Raw genomic sequence first — 26,929 nt, 5'->3', positions numbered from 1 at the left:
GTACACATTATAAGGATCTTGTACATAAAAAAAATCATTTTTTAATAGAGTATTTTTACTAAAGATTTTTCCAGGTACATAAAGTATTTGTTTTGAATAGTCCGTGTGAAGTGATTTTCATATTAAGATCAAAAATACTTTTCTTCATTTCAAAAATCTTGGATATTATTTGTGTATTCTCTAAATCCTCCTAAGAACATTTCAAATGTTTGTTTTAAATAAAAATAGATTTTATCTATTTTCTCTACCCTCACTTTCTAAAATTTATCAATTTGACCAACCTTGTAACCACCAGAAAATATCAAAATAAATCTAAATTACTTTTTCTTTATTGAATGACTTCAAATTGCAACATGAAACTACTTTCATTTACCTGAAATTCATTTTATTTTATTACCCTTTTAACTGTATCTCACTACTATTTGCACCATTGTTAGTTTTAAATCATTAAGGGAATATGAAAGTTTACCTAACATTTAAACAAGCTGTTCACATGCATGCCTCATAAAACATGTTTATTATATTTTTATCATTTATTTTACCCAGTCTAAACTGAACTAAAGAGATCCCAATTTTTACAATTTATTCAGTTTTATAATAATAAATAAAGAATAAATATGAAACACAGGAACTTATTATCCAAATCTTCTTTTTTTCTTACTGTTGATTGTTGTTGGTACTTAACCTTACTTTGTATACTAATGGTAGTAATGCACTTAATAATTTTTATTTAATTAAATAATGCAACAAAAACGTAGACTAACAACATGCAAAAAGTAGACAACTTCCCCTAACTCTCACAATTTATCTGGGTTTCTAACTATACAACAAAAGACATAACAAATTCATCCAAGCTAGTCATTATCTTCCTGTAAGAAGAAAATTTGTACTAACAGAGAAATTGACAATTCTCCTTCAGCAAATGTCATACAATATATCACAAGATATGTGAAAATCTTGGTTTTCTATTGGTTGTAGACAACACAATGTTATGTGCTATAGTAATTAATATAACAAACAAAAACTAAATGAAGAAACTTTTGAATGTAAGTCACAAAAACCTCTTAGAACATCGTAAAAGATATCTGTAACAACGGGGTTAAAAAAACAATAAAAAACTTTAAGTAAAATTTTCTGTAAATTCACTAAGTCAATCTGACTTGTCTGATTGCAAGGTGATTTCCATGTTAAGAATAGAAATATTTTTATCTCAGAGTTTCATATTTTATTTGTGTAACCTCAAAAACCATATAAAGTCCCTTTCCAGTAAAACTTTATACTTTATCTGTCATTTTCTCTACCCTAACACTAACTGTAGCAAATTCAGCAATATAAATAAAATGAAAATCTGAAAAATATGTAATAAGTTTTAAGTGCCCTTTTTTTTTTTATCTCTCTCTGGAATGAATGCATATTGTAACAGAACAGTATACAGTATTCCCTCACTATTCGCTGGGGTTACGTTCTTTACCCCCCGCGAATAGCGAAAAACCGCAAATATTGGATGCAGTTTTAAAACTTCTATGTATGAGATTATATATGGTACTAAATGCTTCCCAGACACTTTCTAAAGACACTCTTACTCATTAATACAGTAATAATGTAGTAATATTGCATGCAGTTATGTATTTCACTAATGTAGTAATGATAATGTAAACACATTTTAATTTTGTACTGCAACAATATTTTAATCAAAAAAAAACGTACATAGTATAGTTACCCATACTGTATTACTGTACCGTAAAATCATTTTCTATGCGTACAACACATGTATTAGAATTGACAGAAAGTGGAACAAATTTAAAGGCAAACTTAGACAGATAAATACAGTAACGCACAGTTCAGTAATAATAATAATACAGTACAGTACAATTCAGTAATAATTGTTTGATAAAGACGTCAATCGATAAAACTGCTTGAGAGAGTAAATACAGACATACCCTCGAAAAGTGCTTTTAGTCTCTATGACCTACAAAAACCCGGTTTACCGAGCATTCATTTTTATGACGTTATGACGCTAGCCTGGTATACCGGCATACGATGAGATAGGGTTAAGAGCCTAACCCGCGAATATGCGGGGCCGTGAATGGGGAACCGCGAATAGGTGAGGGTATACTGTACTGCTTATTCTTACAGCCGAAACTAACACTTTTTAAATCTGGGCTAATTTAGTTTTATTGCTTCACAGCTGCACTTAGCCACATAGTATACCTGTTAAAACCAAGACAAATTATGAACATGTCTCACTCTCTAGCAATGTAAACATGCTAGGATATTTAATATCACTGATCTATCCCACACACATTAAGCAAAAGTCAAATAATATAAATGAAGTTGCTCTGACATTTACCTAGTCTAATCACAAAGTAATATTTTACAGACACTCTTATAACCCAAAAATGCATCCACATCCAAAAGATTGTTTTTTTTTGCCAACCATAAACACTCAGACCCACAGTCCAGTATGTTAATCACACACAAAGGAACTGTTTTCAAGATACATTTTCTATTGTTATTTCAAAGTTGCCTCCTGTACAGAACTCATAATCATCTTTTTCTCCAAATTCTCTCATTACTGTACTTTTTTCAAAACTTACATGATCTATTTACCTAAACAAAGCAAAACTCATAAGACTTTCAAATGTGTATTGTAATGGGAACTGATTCTGGAGTATTTGGTATTTACAGTGTTAAAAATAAGTGTACTAAAATTAAACAACTACTTTAACCCTCTCTCCACAAGCATCTTTTTCTTAAAATGTCATGAGCTTTTAGTGAGTTACATTGACAATTTAGTTAAACTACTTTCTTATCATGGTCAAATAAATTTGGCTTAAAGATGTAGCTAATAATTAAACTTTTTAATAATATATATATATTATGTTCTTAATTTTATAAGGTAATAACTTAAAAAAATACTGAATTTCACTAATTAAATAATTTTGACATTTCCTCTTTGTGCATTCCCTCTTCTGTAATTTATGTACCACCCCTCCAAAAAGTACAAAATTAAAAGTAAATTATTCATTATAATGTCCTCAAAATAAATTATTTAGTGCAGTAGTATTATTACTATAAAATGAAAGGTTAAGTGTCACAGAGTAAAGAGCTAAAAACATGAGAACCTATATTTCTTGTTTTTTTCCATAGGTATTTACTGTCATTATAAAATGAACTAAAATGATAAAATTGGAAACATTTTTGGTTAGATAAGATTAAATAAAATAGATAATAATAATAAAAATGTTTTACAAAGAATGCACATGAGCAGCTCAAGGTTAAAGTAATTCTATAGCATAACATGTCCTTCACATTTCTCCAATGATTTACAACTTTAATGGCATGAACAATAGTTATACACAGTTCAAAGGGCAATAAAATAATAACATTATTATACAGTTATGAACTTAAAGCCACTTAGAATAAATGAATGTGATTTCATATCACAAAATGAAATCATTATAGATAAGAAAAAAATGGTAATTTAGATTTATTTCAATATTTTTTATGGTTACAATGTCTATCAAAATTAGAAGTATTCAATCTAAAAAGACTTTAAAAGAGTGCAAAGAGGACACATGGTCAGTCACATATTTATTATTCATAAAAAATAACATGAAAACAAAGTGGTACCTTTGATCCCGAAAAGTTAAAGTGCTTGTAGGATCATTCTTCTTTATGTAGTGGGTATAGTTTGCTACCCATCGAACCATCACTGCTTGGCACTGAGCCAAGGTATCAGAGGGGTTAAGTGTTTGGTTACCTTGTTCCTGCCTTAATTCTGGGAGTTCTGAAAAGTGCAAATTTCTAGTTTAATGCAAAAACTAAACTTTATCCAACATTAATGTACACACAAAATCTTATAAGAAAAACTATTTTAATATAATTACCAGAATATACATATATAATGTACAATAATAACATACAAGAAACTCATTTTACTCCATTAGGATATATAACCAGGTTTATTTTTAAATACAAACAGTAAATATGCAATTTTGTATAATTACTTTTATCTCATTACTGATGTATCACAATGAAACTTATTCAGAAAAAATTCAGATAATTGTTCTCAGTTTGTAAAAAGTATTATGTGACATTATTATTGATGTGTTTATTTTAAAATGTATAAGTATGCAAATTTTTTGAAATTATTTGTTATTAAATTATTGATTTTACTGCATACCTCCTTCTCAAAACAAATACTTAACACATTTTACAAGGCTAAAACAAGCATGTACACTAGAAAGGGTCACAGATATTCCCATGACAGTTAAATAATTGTTACTGATATCAGGTTAATAATATTGCAAAAACAAAATCAACGGATGAAGGTGTACAAACATAATATAATAAAGTCAGAAATAAATACTCCCAAAACAAAAGAAACAAACCTAATTTGGGTTTATATATGCTAGCATCCCAGGAAAACTTTGGAAAGATGTGAGGAAGGTAGTATTTTTTAAACTTTTCAAATAGAAAATTAAAGCATCTCTGCTGTTTCATCTTGGTTTTTTCTTTCCATTCAATTTTAACCACCTAGATAAAAAAAACAGAAATCTGTTAATATTTCTTAAAATATTACATTTTACAAAAACAGAAGTACTTGCAATATCATGCTAAGTGCAAAACAAAAAAAAATTATATAAAAACTATAATACATGAAAGATTTATTCATATTGGATGATATATATTTATTTTCCACTGCCTTTTCTAAAATTGTAATCACCCCATACAGCCTAGTTCTTGTAATGAAGACAAGAACAATAGTTTGGAATAAAAACTCAATACATATGTTGAACATTTCTGAATATACTATTCTATCATCAGTTTCATGTGAAGCATGCATCTCAGCTCAAAGAAATTATGACCTTTTGTTAATAACTAAAGCAGTATAAAAACTATATTCAGCAAATAATAATTCTTTCTTTCCCTCACATAATTTAACCTTTCTTGTGCAATGTTTCAGTACTTGAACCTAAGCTCCTTTTCTTATTCTTGCATTTTTGCATATATAAAAAAAAACGTTTAGGAATTAAAATAAACAAAAATTTAGTCTTAATTAGCTTTGGTTACAGACCCCTTTCCATGCCCACCTATTACATACTGTCTTTCAAAAATTGTCAATAGTTTTTGCTGATGTATAATACTGTATTAATTACAACCAATAGAAACCAAGGTTTCAATCTATCAAATGGCATATTATATTGTTTCCTGTACAGGGAATTGTATATTTAGCTTTCAATTCAAACTTCATTCCCACAGCTCAGATGAAGTTTTAACCCCTTTGTTACACATAAAGTCAAAATATTATTTCCAAAACACTAAGTATTATCAGGAATAGAACCTCCAAACTATGGTAGGAAGAGAGTCCACACCTTATTTACCTCAAGTTAAGTAGAAAGGAAGAATATACAGTGCCAACCAATCTATGAAATAGACATGTGAACAAATCCACAACCAATCACACATACAGGAATCCAACATTCAAATAATGGTAGGAAGAAATGTTTCCATGTGGCAGGTCACATCAAGCTCAATCAGACTGGTACCCAACTACACAACACCAGCCTCGGGCAGTGGAAACACTCTGATGTGAAGCATGAGATGAAGATCTCACCCTAATCAACATCACCCTCTGTAAAGGACCTCACAAAAGAGAGATCACATGAATAGAGATTACTTTACATTTTAGTATATGTATTTTGGTACCCCAGTGTGTTCAACTCAAACTCCTTGGTATATACACATAGATGTTTTGGTTTAAGAAACTTTCAGGTACTGAAAGATTACCAGGAACAGTCAGAAACTGTTGTCTTTGCTCTACTCACAGAATTAAGGTTTATTCTTTTAATGAATCTAGTAGATTTTAAGCTAGTCCTCTAGACATTAAGTAACTTGATTATGAGTTACAAGCAGGGTGTGAAGATTATTAACTTGTGGTTTGTTGAACGACAGACTTGACTAATCTGTGTGGCAAGCATGGCTAATGCAATGCCTCTGGAAAAGGTGTGAATGTCTGAAGCTGAGAAGAGGAAATCAATTTAAATAAGGGGCTTGAACTGTTGATATAGATCAAAGTTGTGCTGAAAGCAAAAAATAAATGAAATATGGAAATTAAATAAGTTTTTTTGGCAAATTGAAACTGTTTTAATGCAACATATTACAGTTGATGTAGCATTTGTATTCAGAGAGGATTACATTATTAAACACTGGCCAGGTTCTTGCAGTAATTCAGTTCAGATATTTATTCTTATTTTTCTGTTGGTTGTTTTAAATTTTCAGAATGGTTCCTTTTCACAGTTAAGATCAAAAGATCCAAATTTCAATGTGAAATTTTGGTTTAGGATGGAACCATTTTGTTCAATTAAGATATGTTTTCAATGTTTGGTTCTTTCTTTAAAATTACAGCTTCACTATGAATTTTTTTTAAGTTGCAAAGGTGGTAAATAATGAGTCTTTTTTTCTATTATGTTCAGTGGCTTTGGTTTCCAATTTTCTTCCTATTTCTCTAATCCACAATTTTGGGTACTTATTACACATTATTTTATAAACTGATAATAAAATCATGTGTTGAAAACTAACAACAAAATACTTCTTGTTAACTGCCAAACTGCCACATTCAAAGTGACTCCATTAAATGTGCAAAATAAACGAAAATGGAAGATTTTTTTTATGAAATAAATTTTGTCACATTCTAATATTTCATATGCAAGATAAATGTGGTATGTGGATAATTATGAAATAAATGTGATCACAGAATAAACTATTTTACATTATTTTTATTTTTATACTTTTATACACCAACTGATGATGAGACCTATAAGAAAGGAAGCTATATTAGATTTAATACTGGAATACAATGTGAATATAATAAACAAAGTTGTGGTTAGTAAGCACTTAAGTACAAGTGATCATTGCACTAATAGGTTTGAGATTCATTCTACTGCATCTATAATTAAGGAATAACAATACCCCAATTCCAAATTTCAGAAAAGCCAATTCTGTTGGAATGAGATATGATATGGTTTTGTAAATTGAACTAAAAGAGTTGGGAGGGGGTTTTAAACAGATGTGGAGAGCATTTAGTGAAAAATTAATATGCACACAGAACATACATATTCCCTATATAAAAAAAATAGCAATGGAGTGGAATAAATCAGTATGGTATAGTAAAGGCTTAAGAGATCATATTAGGGATAAAAAATATAAACTCAAGAAACTGAAATTTACTGGAAACAATAAGGACTTGAAGGACTAAACAAAATCAAGAGAACTGGTTAAAAACACAAAGTTAAAATGGCAAAAACTGTATATGAAAGAGTTGGCTAAGAGAGTTAAATCAAACAATAAAGAATTTTTTTAGGTATGTGGTGGGTAAGCAAAATGTTAGGACAAGGATTAGGCCTCTTAAAAGTGATAATAAGGAACTGATCTCAAAATATTACGATAGTAAACTTATTAAATTACATGTTCTCTCAATTATTTACAAAGAAAGATACAAGTATTTTGTCTTAACCAGAACACATAATGTATGGAGAAAATACTGATGTAAAAGATATCATTTAAAGTGCAACTGCAAGAGAAAAGTTTGAAAACCTACAAACAGACGAATCCCTCAGACCAAACAACTTTTATACTTGAGTTCTAGAGGAAATTATAGATTTTATTTGTAATTCACTAGCTAATATTTATTTTATAGCTCACTGAGTAGTAAAAGACTATTAGAAGAGTGGATCACTAATTTTAGTCCAATATTTAAAGGAGGTGATAAATGTTGTCCAGGCAATTATAGGCCAGTTAGACTTACATCAGTAGTTGGAAAGGTTTTGGAAAGCATGATCAAAGATATATTGTTGAGTCACTTAAAGTAATTTAATATAGTGTCAAAGAGCCAGCATTTTTTCACTAAGGGAAAATCTTATGACATTATTTGAGGCTGTTATTACAAGAGAAGGAAATGCTGTGAATTTGGTTTACCTTGATTTTCAGAGAGCATTTGATAAGATGCCTCAAAAAAAGACCTGTTACAAAAATTAAATCTGTGGGTGTGGGGAAAATGTCATTAAATTGAATAGAAAATTGGCTGGAGAGTAGAAACCAAAGAGAAGTAATAAATGGAGTTAGATCTAACCATATTACAGTTACAAGCAGTATGCCTCAGGTCTCTATACCAAGTCCTCTGCTGTTTGTAATTTATATTAATGATATTGACTATGGAATGACCAACAAACTTGTATGATTTGCAGATGACACCAAGATTTTTGGTGTGGCTAACTGTATCAAAGATGCTGCAGACTTACGGGGAAATTTAGATCATTTAATGCATTTGGGCCAATATGCGGAAGATGGTGTTTAACTATTCAATACATAACGTAATGCATGTAGAATTTCACAATTCATATTAATGTTACAATTTAAACAGGAATACATTAAGTACTGTGGTTGAGAAATATATCTTGGTGTTGTAATCAAAAAATCACTTAAATCATCTAAACGGTATACTGTAGCTAGCAACAGGGCTAATAGGGTTGTGGGTAGTATCCATAAAAATACTGAACATAAGACAAGGGATATTACTGTTTCAGTGTATAAATCACTTGTAAGCCTCATTTAGAGTACAGTTTGAGCTCTCTTACTCAAGAAGAACATTGAATTGGTGGAGAGAATTCAGAGAAGAGCTACTAGGTGAGATTGTCCTATGAGGAGAGACTAAAATATCAAAACATTTTCCTAAAGAGGAGAAGGAGGGGATTTGATTGAAATATTTAAGGTTATTAAACATACTGATAATATAGGTCAAATATTTTGTGTTTAGCAATGAACAAAATACGACAAGAGGTCATAACTTCAAATTTTGGCAGCATAGAGTAGTATGCTGTTTTTACAATATTTTTTTTCAGACAAGGTAGTTTGCTGTTGGAATGAACAGCCTTCAAGAGTGGTGAAGGTGTAAATTTAACAGAGTTCAAGCAAAAGATTGGATGAATACATGATTTTGTAAGGGCTGGTTATAGCTGGAAACTAGAAAGGGCATCCTTGATGGGCTAACAAACTACTTTTTGTCCCTTTAAAGTTTTATAAAACTAGATGTAAAGTAAATGGAACTGGCTAGACCTGTTCTGACTGAGGAAATACTCTGCCAGGGTCTGATGATGATGAACCAGACACCTAAAACCAAGCAACTTGGTGTTGGAGTAAAGTAGCAGAAGCATCCAAATGAGTCATACCCAACTGACTGGATAGCCATCTGAGAACCTAATGAATGAAAAATTAGTGTGTGATCTATTAGTGTGTGAAATAAATCTAGTGGGATCTTGAAAATAATCCAAAACATGACATTCAAAGAGGTTTATCTACAACATGTGGCCCAAGAAAGAAGGTCCGATGTTTGACCACAAAGGGAACAGTAACACATGCCCCCAGAGTGAATGAAATATGACACAATTGTTCTATTGTTGGAGTGAAACACAACATGTTGATACAGTAACACATGGGAGAAAATTAACCAATGTACTGTCATAAACTCCCAAGATGAAATGTTAAGATGTTAGAATGTTAGACCATTACCCAGAAGACTCTTGCTGATAAATCAACACTCTCCAACCTTGGACAGAAATGTCTATATTTTGATGCAAATTGGGATGAGGTGGAAGAAGCAGTACTCCCTTCATCATGCTGTCCTTGTTGAACCACCAATGCAGATAGTCTCTAAAGGGAGGAGGAAGGGTAACTAGAAAGACCAAGGAATCCCAAGCAAGATTCCGTGGGGCATGTAGAAATCCCGGAAGAAATCGTATATACCTGATCCAAAGGAATAAGGAATATAGAAGCCCTAGGTTCTCAAAAGCAACAGAACTTGTGTAAAAACTGAGAAAGCAGTAAATGCATAAAGAATTGAAATCACTAGTGCATAGAGAAGAAGTAAAGAAGGATGTATCCAAATGAGGGAAATGTTAAAATTTATACTCACATGGATAAGATAGCAGGAAGAAAAATAAAAACTTCAACATGTGTAGAATCCAACCAGTATGAGTTACTACTGTCAACAGCAGATGTGTGTCGTAGAAGACTCCAGTTTGGAATGAGCTGACATGAGCCAGTTATCAATGTAACACTGTAAGCACAACCATAGAGCATGCTTAAGTTGGGAAAAACTATGACTATTCAATAAAATACACATAATGCCTAAACTAAACTATGATCAGGCATGAAATTCATACAAAATCCCATGGTGGATAAACCAAAGACAGCATGTGGACTGATGAGAAATATGAATATGAAGATAGGCATTCAAGATGTCATTCTTGGTCACTACAGCCTTGGAGAAAAAAACCTTCTTGAGTGTGAAAATGGATTCTATGTTGAAATTGGAAAGTAACCAAAAATCGATTAAAGCAGGAAACACAGATAACAGGACAAAATACCTGAAGTAAAATCCTGGAAATGACTGGCTGATAGGTTTGATAGCTATCTATGATAGAAGGGTCAGCACAACCTTGAGAAGACTCAAACAGATAGCTGGATACAGAGTTAATGGGTAGGAAATCAGTACAAGATTCAAAGGTAGAAAGGAAAGGAAGAGGATGAAAAGCTTTGGGACAAACCTTGGATTACTCAAAAATGAAACAGTAGTGAATAACTGTCACACTTGTCCCCACTAGATTAGAAACCACCTGAAAGTCACTGAAACTTCTGGTTACACTGAACCCAACTTTGAGACATGAAGCAAAATTTCAAACTCCAAGTGATAGAAACTGATAAGGGACAAATTCACAGAATGAAAAACAGTCATGGAAGAGTTCATGGCATAAGAATAAAAGAAATGAGTAATCAAAGATTTAAGGGACAAATGTGGATTCACAGAGTCCATTGGCAACACCAAACACTCTGGAAAATTTCCAAAAAAAAACAAAAAAAAAACTGGAGAAGAGTGGCAATCTGTAAGTCACACAAATAAGGGAAAGGTAAATGAGAAACCTATGAAAAGATTGACCCAAAGAAGACAGTAGCACCAAGGAGGAGAAAGGAGGGAAAATGAATTTCCCCAAAACCCTTCAAAGAATTACTACTGTTTCAGAAAAGAAGTACATGTTGGAGAAATACTGCAGGAGAACTGTAGGAGTAAATGAAGATCAGGAAAATGGATGTGGAAGAAATGAACAGAATTATAAGGAACAGCCTTCCCACATTGGTAAAAGTAACTCCAACTGCTGGAAGTTGAGAGAAGGTTGACCAGCTTGATAAGCCAGAGCATAAAGATTATAAGTTCATGGAGTGAGCCATGCTGACACTCATTCTCAACTGGGAAATGCTAAATATGAACCTTGATATCAGGGAAAAAATGGAAAATGAGGAACCCTAATAACTGGTGTCATGTTAAAAAAATGAAATATATCATATGAAAAAAGTGAAAACTAGAAAATGAAACACACCTGCAAAAGCATATCCAAAAAGATACAGTTTGGCCTAGCAGATCTTGTAGAAGATGATGGATAGGTACAGCATAGTTAGGAGGAGGAGTAAAAAAACTGTCAAAAATCTCCTGTTCACAAACGGGTTTGAACAATGCATGAGAAACCCACACACTGTTAGCAGAAAAAGGACACCTCTGATAACAATCAATTTCTCAAAGAATGATAGCCAAAACATCCTCAGTCAAGATCCCCAGACAAGAAGCCAGTAATAGCATTCAAAGTAGCAGTGATAATAAAAGAAGTTGTAAAACACAAACTTTAGAATTCATCTTCAACTGTGAACAAGGTGAAACTGAGAAAAAAATTAATAATCAATAGTAAGTTATGGCAGCAAACTGCTACACAAAAACTAATAGAAAAATATAAAGTTTTATTGGAAAAAAAAAGCTTGAGGTTTACTTAACACATTTTAGAGATTAAGTAAATGAAATTTGAGATTTTACACCTGAAAAACAGTATTTTTATTCATTACATAAAAATCACTTTGAACTAAGAGCAGTCAATATCTTGACTTAGTATTTTTACAGATATTTTTAGTGAAAATACATTAAAGATTCTGAATTTTTTTTGTTTAAGAATTATTATAAATATTTGCTGAAAGCCTACTAGATTTCATGAAAACACACAAATCATATACGAAGTTATAGTATGCAAATTATAAATGGTCAGTTTTGGGTGACAAACTTGGCTGATTGAATAAAGTACATAGCAAGAAATTTAATGAGCTACACAACATTAAAAAGTTAAAATAATGTAATTCGTTAAAACATAGTACTTTCAAACCATATATTTACTTGTTACTTGTAAACTTTGTTGGAAAATAAAAATCCCAGAATTCTATTTGAACTAAACTGAAAATGTAAACAACTAATATTTAAAGCAGGGAAACGTATTATAATAATACTAACTAAACTTACTACCTTCTCAATTAGTAAATTGTACTCATTTACCTGGGTCACCATTCCATCTAATAAACATTCTAAAAATAATTTTGTAGGATCTTCAATGGGCTGGTCACCAGTCTGGGGAGGTAACAGTGGAGAGACATCTATTGGACAAACAGGACCTGGAGTAAACAAAAAAAATATGGCACTGCTTCTTCATATTTCAAGTAGTAAACCTGATTCTGTTGTTATAAGTTGTGGTTATGTTTAATTTAACACGATTAAGAAGATGAAATCAAAATTCTCTCACTAAGCATGTAGAACTTATTAAAATATTCACATATATTTATATTGTATACATGTATGCATGCATGCACATACACTTTTTAAAGCTACAAGTCAATTTTTTTACATTACACCATCACCAGTAGCCTTGAATTGTTCTGTAGAGTTGTGACACAAACCACATTATTAATTAAACACAACCTATAATTAATTACACTTGTCATAAGACATAACCATTAAGCCTATCATATTTTTAACAATGCATTCTTAATTTAATCCAATAACAATGTTCAAGAATTAGAAAAATGTGATAATAGTATTAACCCAAGTTGTGTTTACCATAACGACTGCTAGCAACATGTTCAGCCTAATTCAAAATTCATCAGATCAGCTGGAACACAACAAACATAGAGCAGTTGGAATACTATAACTATAAACTTTTCTAATTCTTGAAAATCCACAAAGGACTAGATACATAGTGCAATGTTAAAAATATAATAGGCCTAATGCTTATATCTTGTAACAAGAACAATCACTTGTAATCATGCTTCACACCTTCACATCATGTTTTAGCTCCTTCCTTTGTTTTAGAACAGCATTTACTACATCCATTCACTTGAAATATTTGACAGTGCATGCACCACTTGCATTTCTTCCTTTTTTAAAGAATCAACTTCAACAGGTTTTTGCATTACTGTCTCTGGTTTCTTTCTTCTCAATGTCTCTTTAGAATCAGCTTCGTGAGCAGAAGCTTGTTTCTGTATTTCAAGGCATTGTAGATAAAAAGCTCTAGCATTTCAAACATATATATTCAATGCATTTAGGTTTTCAGACTTGCTGCTACATTTATGCAAAAATGATTAGGTGGCTCCATAATCAATGAAATACTCAGACACCTGATTCAGTCCTGAAGTTAAGATCAGCTTATTTTCACTGAAAGTGCTAAACATCCACATTTCTATGAGATATAAGACAAATCTTCATCAAGATGGTCAGACTTGAATATTTTATCAAACCATTCAAAAGTTTGATAGAAAATATATAAGCCCAAAAATAATCCACATGCACAACATCGAAGTCTGGATCTTCATAGTTATCATCCAATTCCTTTTCTCATCTTCAGAAAGTATGAAATTTCATCCATCTGGTAATTGCTTGACTGTGAGTTTCCCACTCATCAATTGCACAGTCAACTTCACTTTAGAAAAACAATTTAATGACAACAGCTACTCTTTGAATGGCTTCACCTGACCGATCTCCTTCTACCAATACAGAATGCAAAAACTATAGATCTTTCAAGATGATGTTTTTCAGAGACAGTGTTTTCAAATAAAGCTAACACAAGATTCTTAACAAAGATCTTAGCTCTCAAGGAAAAAAAAAAGAAAATATGCATGCTGAGTGACTTTGTTGTCCAAGAGAAGTTCTTTCAGTATCTTACTGGTTTCATGTCTAATGTCTAAAACTTCAGATGGTTTTCATTTGCAGAAAAATTAAATTTTGTACAGCTAAGCTCCATATTTATATCATACAACATCATATTTCACAAAATGAAAAATTAGTATGACAACCAACATTTACAGCTCATCACATAAAATATAAATAAAAGAAGCTTCATGATGAAAAAGCCATTATAGTTTTTTATAAATGGACATCACTGAATTCAAAAATTGCATATTCTTGATGTTGTTATTAATTACAGGATACTGTTTCATAAGATTTTCTGTAACATCTTCTAGAGTAAACCATCTACTCTGTATACGTAAAAGGAAAACATGATTTGTCATATTGCACTTGTTCTGAACTTTCTCAAAATCTTCCTGTCTCACAGGATACCTTGAATAAATAAAACATTTCAATATCAAAAGATTCAACACCACTTCCAAATGAAACAAAGGCAGATAAAAAAGCATTGTGAACCTTGTGTGTTATTGCAAGTGTCAATTTCAACAATATAGGAGTTAAGAGTTTCCTTTACACCTCTAGTTAAATCCTTCATTACATCTGGCCTGTCAGTTGATATCTATAACATTTTAAGCGTAAATAGGAGCAGCAACAGCAGTAATCATTTCAAGAATAACTGCAGCCTGAGCCCTACCAAGTTTAACTAACACCAAATGAGAAATATGTTGACACTGGTTGGAGTAGTATTGAACTGGAATATCCAAATGTTGTCAGTGTTCTGCAGTTGTAGTTAAATCAGCTTCCATGCAAGAGTTGGGTTGCATATCTTATTTTTAATAATATTTCAAATATGAGGTCTTAGTCTGTCAGAAATAATCCTGTTTACTTTATTTTACTTACACTCTAGAGCAGTGTCAATGTTTGAATATAAAAACATTATTGGAAGAACTTTATCACAAACACTAACATGCAGATAACACACTGCAACTGCTGTACATCATACTGCTTCAGTAGCAGTAATCTGATCACTACTTTTGGCAGCCTGTATACAAGCAAATAACTCCATAATGTTAACTTGAACAGTTTTTAGATGTTTCAAATTTCTGTCATGACAGTTTTCAGCACCTGATATATGCAATTTCTTTGATTGTCAAAGCAATTCATCCCAATTCCATGATTTCATATCTATATCTGTCTCAGAAATTATATAATGGCTAGTATGCACACCTGTTGAGGTTCTGATGCACAAAAATCGTATTTCATCACCATTTTTATCTTGATAAATCAGCAAAGACTTCCTGCTTTCTTGGCTCATTAGACATGTTCACTCAATACTGCATGTAAAAAAATAAAAAAAACATTCTAGTTTAAGGTTAAGATATAGGTATCTTATACAGATACTGATAAATGAGCATAAAGGCACGAACAAATAAAATGCTTTCAACTGGTTTAACTTACGGCCTGGTACAAATGGTACAAGAAATAAAAAATAGTCTAATTTACTAGATGTGGAAGAATGGGTACAATTCATGAAGTACAAATATATATACGGACATTTTCTCTCCTTTAATAACAGCATAACTTAAAATAAGTCAAGCACAAACACCTTTGAAGGCTTCACTTCAATGGCATACAAGTAAATAGGTTTTAAGGGTGAAATTTTCACAGATAACCAAAATCAGTAGGGAGGGTGGTCTATGACTATTTTTAATAAAAATAGAATGCCCATAAAGGAATTTTACTGTTTCCCATTAGTGATTAACTTTGAAATAATGAGAACTGGAACATGTAGCTTTACATATAAAATCTTTTGGATGAAGTTATTCATGTACAAAAACATAAGTTAAAAAAATTATTTTAGCAAGAAAGTTTTAAAAAATTACAATTATTAAAATTTATGCTTAATGTCAAATGCATTAAGATGTGTGACAACAGGTTGTTCTGCCTTCTGTTGTAAGACCTACTATAACATGTTTGTCACATTTTTCAAAAACTTTAATTTGATCAGATTTTATGATGATGGACCATCACTGCAACTTCTTAAAATTACTACTTACAGAAAAGACACAACATGCTGATAAGAACTTTAAATAAAGATTTCACATTACTCTTAAACATTGACACACTATTGAACACTTGCCCTTGTTTGGGTTTTCATAATTGTGCTGTGTTACTGTGATTGTTCTTTTCTGTGAATAATTTTCAATTAACTACACTTCTATTATTGTTGAATATTTTTCCTACACAATCCTAGTTGTACATTGGAAACATCAAGCTAGCAGGCCTAACTGACTACTGTGCAGGAAAACTCTTTTACCAGGGAAATACTACAGTGCTGCATGTTATTTGAAAAATGAATATTTTAAGCATGTTACTTTAACTTTTCACACAAACTGAGTAAACATTTCAAACAATAAGAAACAAATGCAGTATACATCATTTAAAACATAATTACAAGTAGTATGCTAGATTTAGCCATTAAACTTTGCTTGAATTACTAAATATAAAGATTTGTCAATTTTCAAAAGAGCTTTATGTACACATCTGCAATACATACTTCTAAGATTCTGCTATATACACATGTGAATTTGCAAAATTATTTGTTAGTATTTCTACATGACAAATCTTCAGATAATTTTATTTAAATATTAATATCATTTTTAATTAATATCTTGAGCACCATCTTATCTTATTTTGTTCTTTAACCATACATTTCACATACTCATAATTTGAAAACATATACTTCTTTAAAAAAAATTGAAATATATACCAGAATCAGCTTCAGTGGCAGTATGAGTATAAAAAGTGGAATAATCAGGATAGGTTTCTGCAGTAGCTGATATACCACGTCTGTTATGAATGTTAGGTGACAAGTATGGGTTTGGGACACCAGGAATGATACCAGGAACAATGGAACAAAACATTGCATCTTCATCTTCTGAACTTTCTTCTTCAAGAATTTGATACCACAGAAGAAACATTCTCACACCTTCTACACGCAACTAAAAACAAGAAAATTATTTTATCTTCGTAACAAAAGAAATAATAATACAGAAATGTTCTGTGCCAATTTTATATGTCAATTCTTTCACACAAATACAAAAACTACATTCTAGATGAGCAGTTACATGTACACTCACACAGACTAATTCAGAAACATAACATATATCTCATTCTTAAATTTAAATTTGAATGGAAGATGTTCAAAATGATATTATTATATTTAAATAGAAATGGCAAAAAATGATAACTGATCAGCAAATATGCAGCATGAACAGTACAACTTATAACACAATAAGATAACTAAATATGTTTAAATGGATGACACACACATATATACACACACACACACAATTTATATAAAAATAAAGCCACAGTAAAATTGCAACTTTTAATCTTAAGAAATACTAATGATAACCATTCTTTACAATATTTATCTGAAGCAAACAGTTAATTACATTTGATCTTGGAAAATCATCATTGGAAAACACATTTATGAATATGTTTACGGATATGAAATTCTCAGATACTGTAGGACCAGTTATAACTCTTCGAAGCTGCTTTGAACAATATTACATGCAAATAAGTGTTACAGTAACAAAATGAAGTTATAATAAAAATGCTAATATCTTTATCCAATAATAATAATATCCTTTACAAACTGTCCAAGAATGCTTTCACTGCACCTCTTTTAATTTCAAATATTATCAACTTTTTAACATATTTCAGTATACACATCATAAATTTAACAGCAATACATGTCGACTTCGTTACATATTTTTTCTAGGAAAACTGTTACACTAACTATTCTCACGTCTAAGAAATTCACAAACTAACTTTTCTTTACTACTACAGCTGACTCAGGATAACAGGACGTAGCATTTTCCCATCAAAGTCTGCAGTAAGGACAACCAAATACATACAATCATAAAAACATATACATACAAAAGTACAGTGTGTGTGTGTGTGTGTGTGTGTGTGTGTGTGTGTGTGTGTGAGGGAGAGAGAGAGAAAGTAGTATGTGCCTTTAAAATATTATCAATAAAAAACTCAATCTTTGTGGGAGGAAACTAGAGATTTCAAATCACTTTTTCAAATTATTTAATAATTCCTAGTTATATAACATTAATAAGTGGTAAGTAACTCTTTTAAACTTAAAAGATTCTCCTCACTTGAATAAAAACACTAACTTTCTCAATTACAGGCTCAGATTTGACCTAAATTTCACTTTTAGGGTTTTCATAATAATTTAATATAATTGTGTGTATTTTCACAAAATTCATAAATGTTCATTAAACACAAAGATTAATTTGCAGACACAATAAGAAATTTTAAGCAAGTATATCCACAAAAAAATTTCTCCATAAATATAGAGTCAAAGTGTTGATTACTCTGAGTGGAAAGTGATTTTCATGTCACAGTCAAAAACACTTTTCTTAACATGAAAAGTTTTATATACAAAATCTCTAAAACTTGCTAAATAAGTTTTAAACATTTTTTCTTAGTACAACTATATTTTATCCAATACATACTCTACTCTAACTCCATATGAAATTGGTCAAATCAACTGATCTTGTAACCACCAAAAGAAATTGAAATAAGTCTAAATTGTGCTTGTTTTCTTTATAGAATGATTTCAAATTGTGACATGAAACTATATTTGTTCATCCTAAGTAGCTTTAATCTCATAACAGTATATATCTATTTATACTTAAATCTTATTCTTTTATCGCCCTTTGAACTGTGTTTAACTATTTTTCCCACCATACAAGTTGTAAGTTAGTCGGTGAACATGTAGCTCACATTATCCTATCAAATTAAATAACATACATACGACTTAAGGGTTGCTCACAAGCACACCTTATGCTCACAAAGTCATAAACTAGAAAACCAGAACAACTTTCAATGCCCTCTCTTTCACATCTTACAACCCAACAGAAAGCCAAAATTTTTAACTTTCAAGTAACATACATTATTGTTTTCTGTATATGGGATTGTATATCCCATTATTCAGTTTCAAATTTATTCTCACATAAATCACATCAACCAGCTTTGCTGAAATTTTACGCTCTCATTGTATAGTCAGAAAGGAAGAAAATTTAAAATAGTTATAGGATATTGCTTGATTTTTGCATTTTATTATTCTGTGTTCTATGTTGTATTACTTAATCAGAAAAAAACTTATTTAATGTAGTAATACCATTGGCATGAAAAATAAGCTTGAATTTCATCAACTTTCAATGGCAAAAACAAGACCAGTAAGCACTATATTTCTTATTTTTTTTGTATTATTTAGGTATTCTTATAAAATTAACAAAATGTAAAAATTAGAAATGTATCAAGTTACTTAGTTATATTAGGTAAGAAAATGAAAAATAATGAAAAAAATTCACCATTTTTGTATAAAGACAGATTAGTGATGATAAAAATACTAATTACTGGTTCTTAAATGTTAGACTTAACAGTAACAGTTTTTAGTACTGAGTATTTTCAGGCTCTAATTATAAATACAATTGTTAAGACTAGTGTAAGAGTTTTCACTGTTTGTTAGGTGTAATGGGTACAAGGACTGAGTTTGATCTGGGAACTCAGTACTAACATGTAATTTTAATAAAACTAGTAATGAAGATGTAAAATTTATATGTAGAGTTAGTAGGCTGGAGGATATAATGTTTAAAATTGAGGCAGTTGATAAAGAGTTGACAGTAGGAACTAGCAGCAATATTTCAAGAAGGGCTTCAGCTTTTACATGCAAGAGATTAGCTGACAATGATATTCAGGAAGTTAAAATACTATTAGGACAAAGTAATAAATTCTATTGAGCAACAACCTTCAGACCTTGGCTTCTACAAGAAACTATTAGAGAGATGAAAAACAAAAGGAGCAGAGAAAAATGTTGATAAGGAGGTTACAGAAGATGTCTTGACAAAGTATGTGGATTGCATGGTCTGTACGATAAACAGGGCAAAAAGAATCAGATTATGCTACACGGGTACAGGTGAATGATACAACTGACAGAAAAGGAGATATAATAAAGGGGGCTAGCAGAATGCAGTTTTTGTGATGCATGTAGGTGTTAATGACATAGGGAAAGGTAGATCAAAAGAGCTAATTAATAAGTACAGGGATTTGATAAAGGTATTTAAATAAAAAGACCATAACATAATTTTGTTAGGGATATTTCCCAGAATAAATTGTAGAGATGAAGGTATAAGAAGTCATTAGGACAAGATGCTAGGCTTAGGTTAGTATGTAAGAATGAGCAAACTGGCTGGTGGGACTTGTTGGATCAGTTCAGCAGAAGAAGGGAGCTTTTTGGAGTGGATGTTTTACATTTGAATAAAATATTGGTCCGGCTTTTCTTCTACAGCTGTTAAGGAAAGTTTTAAACTAGGACTAGATATTGGTGAGAGCCAGGGTAAAACATATGAGGACCAGAGAAAAGTTTGGCATAGAAAATGAGTACACAAGTAGTTACAAGGGTAGACTTAATTATTACTATTTTAGTACAAGAAGTATAAGAAATAAAGTAAATGACTTCAGAGCACTTATAGGAATGGAGGATTGATATAACGAGAATAACTGAAACATGGTTAAACACTGAAAATTTTAATGACTGAAATTTCTTTAAAATTCATGGTTACAGGCTATTCAATAGGGATAGAGTACTAAATATGGGGAGGGGGCTTTATATGTAAAAGACGAATTACATCCTGTTGAAGTTGAGATGATAGCAAGGAGATTTAATCTGTTTGGGTTTCTATCAGCAGATATAAAGGGAAAAGACTTAACTGAAATTAGTTATAGACCACCAAAAGATACAGAAGTTAATGAGAAACTTCACAATGAGATTATGATTTTAGTTGTTAATGAAGTCATAATTATGGGTAATTTTAATTTCAGGCATACAGATTGGAAAATGCAATAGTCAAATAATAAGGAAAGGTTTTTGACAACTATTCAAGGTGGTTTCCTTCACTAATTATTCATGTAGGATACTAGAAACAATGCTGTTTTATTGTTAATTTCAACTACAGAAATGATTAAAAGGAACATCTAGGTGTAAGTGACCATTGTTCTATTGGATTCAATGTTTTGCTGCATACAGAGATAAGGAATAATGATATTTTATTAAATTTTCAAAAAGGCAAATTCGGAAAGGATTCAACAAGAATTCTCTATCGTGAATCAGGCAGCTGAATTATGTGGAGATGCTGATCAGATGTGGAAAATGTTCTAAGGTAAATTTTTAAATATTCAAAGTAAACATATTTCTTACAGATAGAAAAGGTTAGCTGTAAGTAAAAAACAGGTTTGATCTCAAAGAGTATGAGAGAAAATTAAAGAGAAACATCATATAAATGACAGGAAATTTAGAAGATTATAGAAGATCAAGAAAGTTGGTGAAAAAGAAATTAGGAATCAAAAAGGATGTACAAGAAAATATTGGCTAAAAATGTAAAAATTAGCAGTAAGGAATTCTTCAAATACATTAAAGGTAACAAAATGTTAGGGTAAAGATAGGATCTTTGAAGGATGATGGAACTCTTCTATATGATGATTATGAGATGGCTGGGTTATTAAACTGCTTTTTCTTCAGTTTTTACTAATGCATACTAATTTAATCAGTATTCCACATCTTGAACAGTTAACAGATGGAAATAAGATCAAACAAGATGACTATTATTTCTGAGCTGGTTAAGAACAAACTAGGAAGTTTAACAAATAATAAGGCTACTGGTCAAAATATTTCTTCAAAGGTTTTGAAGGAAGTTAAAGGTTGGATATGTGAGACAAGTGCTACTATTTTTTGTCAGGCCTTGAATAGCAGGCAGCTACCAGAGGATTGAAAGTTAGCTAATGTAACTCTTCTTTTCAAGGCAGGTGATAAAAATTGTCTCCAAATATGTATAGACCATTAGTCTTTCATCAGTTGTGGGAATACTTTTGGAAAGTCTGATAAAAGATGTTTACAAAGTCATTTAACAAAGTTTAGAATTTTATTGGTTTCACTAAGGGAAAATCTTGCCATACAAATCTTTTGTTATTGTTTGAAAAGATTACTGCTTGTGTGGATGATGGTTAAGAGTGTATCTGGATTTTGAGAAAGCATTTCACAAGATGCAACATCAAAGGCTTGTACAAAAATCATTTCTATAGGTGTGGAGAATAAGTTAGTGAATTGGATAAAAGAGTGGCTGGATGGGAGAATGCAGAGGGTTGCTACAAATGGAGTTCAGTCAAACAATATTACAAGTAGGATACCTCAGGCTTCAGTCTCAAGAACTTTGCTCTTTTTGATTTACTTCAATGACACATGAAGGAATAGTCAATAAATTATTCAGATATGCTGATGATATGAATATCCTTGGTGTTACTAGCTGTAAAGAGGATGCCACTGATTTACAAAAAGATTTAGATCACTTAGTGAGTTGGGCAAATAAATGGGTTTTAATTATAATAAATGCAAGATAATGCACATGGGTTATTATAATTTGAATTATAAGTATAATTTGGATGGGAATAGCCTTAAGAGTGTCATGAAAGAAAGGGATCTTGGTGTAATAGTTGATCAGTCTATAAAGACATTGCTAGTAGTATGGTAAATAGAATTTTAGGATGTATCTACAAAAGCACAGAATACAAGTCTAAAGATATTATAATTTCATTGTACAGGTCACTGGTTATGCCACATTTGGAAATGATTAGTTTTGTGTTCCATACATTAAGAAAGAAAGTCAACTGTTGGAAAAGGTTCACAGAAGGGTTACTATAATGGTGCCTAGGAAGCAAGGATTACCATATCAAGTAAGGTTGAAAACTCTAAAATTGTTCTCTTTTGAAAAAAGAAGAGTTATGGGGATCTGATTGAGGTATTTAAGATTGCAAACAGAATTAACTGTGTTGATGCATCACATTTTCATACTTAACATTGAGAACAGTAGGATGAGGGAAACAAGTATAAATTTTAACAGAGTAGTAATCTTAAGCTAAGACAGTATTATTTTTCTAACAGGGTGGTTAGTCAGTAATGGTTTGCCTTCAAATTTTGTGAAGTCAGTAACCTTAAGTTTAACTCTCTCAACACAGGCTCAGTCAACTTGACTGACCAAATGACCTCTCTCTACATGTTTAGAGTCTTTATAAATTTAACACTTCTAGCTTTCAATATAGTGTGTATACTGTTACAAAATGTGGCAGTTTTTCAGTCAATATTACAAGTTTTTACATATAAAATATCATTTTATAGTGAAGTATTTTTAAATAAACCAAAATAAAGATTTGTCCTTGAATATACTAAGTATTTCTTTTGAATAATTCATGTGCAAAACAATTTTAAGAATAAAAATGCTTTTCATAATCTCAAAAATCTCATATTCCCTTTATGTAATCCCTTCAACCTCCTAAACACATTTCAAATATTTGTTTTCAGTAATACTATATTTTTATCTGTTACCTTCTCCACCTTAACTCTACACAAGGCTTGACAAAACCTTCCCAAACAAAATTTTGGAATTTATCTAAATTGTCCTTTTTTGAAACAAAGGAACAACTTTTTACATCAAATTACATAACACTTGGTAATTTCAACAAGTAGTTCTTTCTTACCCTCAAATGTTAGTATTAAACTTTCAGTCACTAACACCAGTTGGTATGGGGTCATACTAGCCACATGTTGCAATTCTATAGTTAACCACCATTTTACAAATGCAATGCTTTTAATTTTGTAGTTAATTAAAAATTCTTCAATAAACTCTCAGAGTATCAGAAGTGACATAAATTACAGTCTTAACCTTCTTTTTCCTTCTAACTTGAAAATTATTCAAATGTGAACAAATTTAACATCATTACTGTTTTAGCTTCTAGCTTTTGTTACATAATTTGACAATTTTCTTACTTGTAGTTGATCTTCTATATTTCCTTACACCAAAACCAAAAAAGCAAAAATAACATATGCCACAGCATTCATTATGCTAGTGGTGGGAAATAATTCAACTGTAGAATATCACTTGCTGTGATGCAAATGCTATCCAATTTTTTTTAGTATTTTATATGTAAGCAAAAAAATAAATTTCTAGACAGTAAACTACTTTTTATAAATACTTACATCATGTTAAATAGGTTCAAATGTCATTTGTAAATATTACAGTTTTCACAAATGTGAATTGTTAGTGTTTTCATGTTTCTTTTTCAATAAACACAATTCTACGACTTTCAATAAAAATTACTCCAAATATCCATTGTGTTATTCAAAACTTCCCAAATCTAGTGTGTGTGTGTGTGTGTGTTTTCTTATAGCAAAATCATATCAGGCTATCTGCTGAGCCCACTGAGGGAAATCGAACCCCTGATTTTAGAGTTGTAAATCCGTAAACATACTGCTGTACTAGTAGAGGACCCCAAACCTTGTGATTAATTTCTTCATGTGATCACTTTTGCACTTCCAATAATATTTTAGTCATTATTTGCAATTTTAATTAACTTATGTTTAATAATCTCAAACTTTTGTGACAAATCTTCTTACTTTGTCCTTGAATAAGGTGTCTTGCAGTTAAAACTTTCTAATTTATATTTTTTTTGTTCACAATCTGATAATTATCATTTTAAAACTGCACTTTCTGTCTTGCTTCAGTTAATTTCCTGTTTATTTAATTTTATTTTTAACTTTATCTTATATTTCTAAAGTTGTTTTTATTTAACATAACATCTAAAATAGAATAGTGTTTTTGTTTTGTGAAGATAATGTTCAGTTAAAAAACTTGAACCTAAACTGAGCCTCTGATTACATAAACTGAAATACATATGACAATAGATGGAATTATTCACACTTGGTGCATCAAAAAAAAAGTAACAAATTAATAAATAAGCAGCCTTTAAACATTTTCCTGCTTAAATTAGTGGATTAATAAAACTGATGAGATGAATCTACCTTTGTAGAATTTCCATGATGAAGCATCTTTTTTAAAATGTGTTTGATACTGTGGCATTGCCATTTCTTATGCAATAGTTCAGGAAGTAGAAGTAAGATTTTCTGAAATTTGAAAATAGATATTTCAATTAATGTTTTACAGCTGTGGTTTAGAATACATGCTGGAAGCAAAACATTATCTCATTAAGCAGATCAATAAAAAAAATACATTCAAAAGGCATATAATGAAACATATGAAATATGTATTTAAATTTGGTAAATCAAAATCATGCTTTCAATGCAAACTTTCTAAATTGAAATTCGTCAAACTATAATTTGAAAATTTAAAAAAACTGAATGTATAGTACATCTGAGCCAAATCAATCATTTGTTCCTGCCATCTTCAAATTCTACACACAAAAAATTATATAACCATATAATGTAAATACATATTATGCATTGAAATGGTTTACTTTACACTAGAAATAAAGTTTCATACCGGTTGGTTTAATTATATTATTACATATTTAGACAACTGAGACTTATAAACATTGTACAAAAAGATTAAACAATAAATGCAAATGCACTATTTATTATGTAAACATACAGAGTAAAATCTGTTATACTTTTATTTTATATTCTCAATATATATATATATATATATTTTTTTTAATCAAAACCTAAAAAGTATGTCAAATTAAAATGTTACCTCAAAGACAAAGCGGACTGATTCTAATTCTTCACGATAAGCCTTGTGAACTAGTAAAATAATGAAATAAATTACAAAAACAACTGTATTCAGTCACATATATACCTACACTGTCTCAGTGGTAACTGTAAAAAATACTATAATCTATAAATTGTGTATTTTCTCACATGTATATTTCCACTTTCTTAGAATACAAGGAGAGATTGATAAAGACTTTCTTTCAAAATGAACTGCAAACTGGTTCTCCAGTACATTGTGGTTTAAAATAAATAGGAAATACATGTACTTATGTGAGAGTGTGAGGAAAAATATAATAAAATTACTTTGAACTGACTAATATGAATAAGCATTAGAATTTTTCATTACAAAAAATAAATACATTTATTTCACATAAATATAAATTTATCTTATTATTAAATAAGGACTTGTACACAAACATACTCCAATTGAAATAACTTATTTGTTTTGTATTATATTTATTTTAACCTGAAAACGTTGAAGTTTTTCAATCTACCCATAACACAGAAAATAATTGTGAATAAATGACTACATTGATTTTTAGTCTTGCTCTAAGTACAGAGCTTTATTTGATCAGAACTTATAACTTTACTATACTGAAAGTGTATTTCCAATAGTTATTTATCCACCCTCACATAGCTAATCTCATTCAATGCAGCCCTCTCTTTGCAAAAACCTTTTTGTATGCATGCTACAAGCCTTCTGCTTCCCATCCATTGGAAATTATTCATTCCACAAACTCTCATTACACGACTCCCTCTAATCAATTCTACCAAACTATCACTGAATTTTGGCAGAAAATAAAAGCACCAGTTTTCAAAGGAGAAGAAGGGTGGGAAGTGGGAAAGGAAGAGAGTAATTATCAGAAATACATTTTCAGAATAAGAAAAGTATAACTTCCAATACAGTACATTACCTCCATTCACATAAATAGCTAGAATCCCACATTGAATAGGTTGAGAGATCTGTGCAAGGAAAGAGAAAAATTATTCTTGGAAATATGTCTGAAGAACATAGCTTGAGACAAGAGAGTCAGATTCTTAAATCTAACAAGAGATACACACCACATATGAACCAGTTATACTCTTCACTCATCAGAGAAAGGTGCAGTAGATATGAGCAGAAAAAAAAGAGGAGCATTTTCAAGTGGTGTGGAATAAAACAGAATTGCCCCCAGGTGTAGAGTGACTAGGGAATAAGAGACCTCACTCAGCACAACCAACTACATCTCAAAATCCATCTT

General features: G+C 30.8%; 1 protein-coding gene across 7 annotated transcripts in view; it reads right to left on the bottom strand.

The window, feature by feature from the left end:
- The window catches only part of LOC143222750 (ral GTPase-activating protein subunit alpha-1), a 191,441-nt gene that overhangs the window by 150,101 nt on the left and 14,411 nt on the right, over positions 1-26,929 (bottom strand). For all 7 annotated transcript variants that reach the window (XM_076449694.1, XM_076449687.1, XM_076449691.1 and 4 more), the window contains exons 3-8: positions 25,669-25,718; positions 24,981-25,082; positions 16,821-17,052; positions 12,428-12,543; positions 4,395-4,539; positions 3,634-3,790 (exon numbers count right to left, since the gene is read on the bottom strand). In XM_076449694.1, the coding sequence (XP_076305809.1) occupies positions 3,634-3,790; positions 4,395-4,539; positions 12,428-12,543; positions 16,821-17,052; positions 24,981-25,082; positions 25,669-25,718 (802 nt within the window). The remainder of the gene's footprint in view (positions 1-3,633; positions 3,791-4,394; positions 4,540-12,427; positions 12,544-16,820; positions 17,053-24,980; positions 25,083-25,668; positions 25,719-26,929) is intronic.

This window comes from Tachypleus tridentatus, chromosome 8, assembly GCF_004210375.1.
Source record: "Tachypleus tridentatus isolate NWPU-2018 chromosome 8, ASM421037v1, whole genome shotgun sequence".
NCBI classification, from domain to species: domain Eukaryota; kingdom Metazoa; phylum Arthropoda; class Merostomata; order Xiphosura; family Limulidae; genus Tachypleus; species Tachypleus tridentatus.
This window is presented reverse-complemented; position numbering and strand designations above follow the sequence as displayed.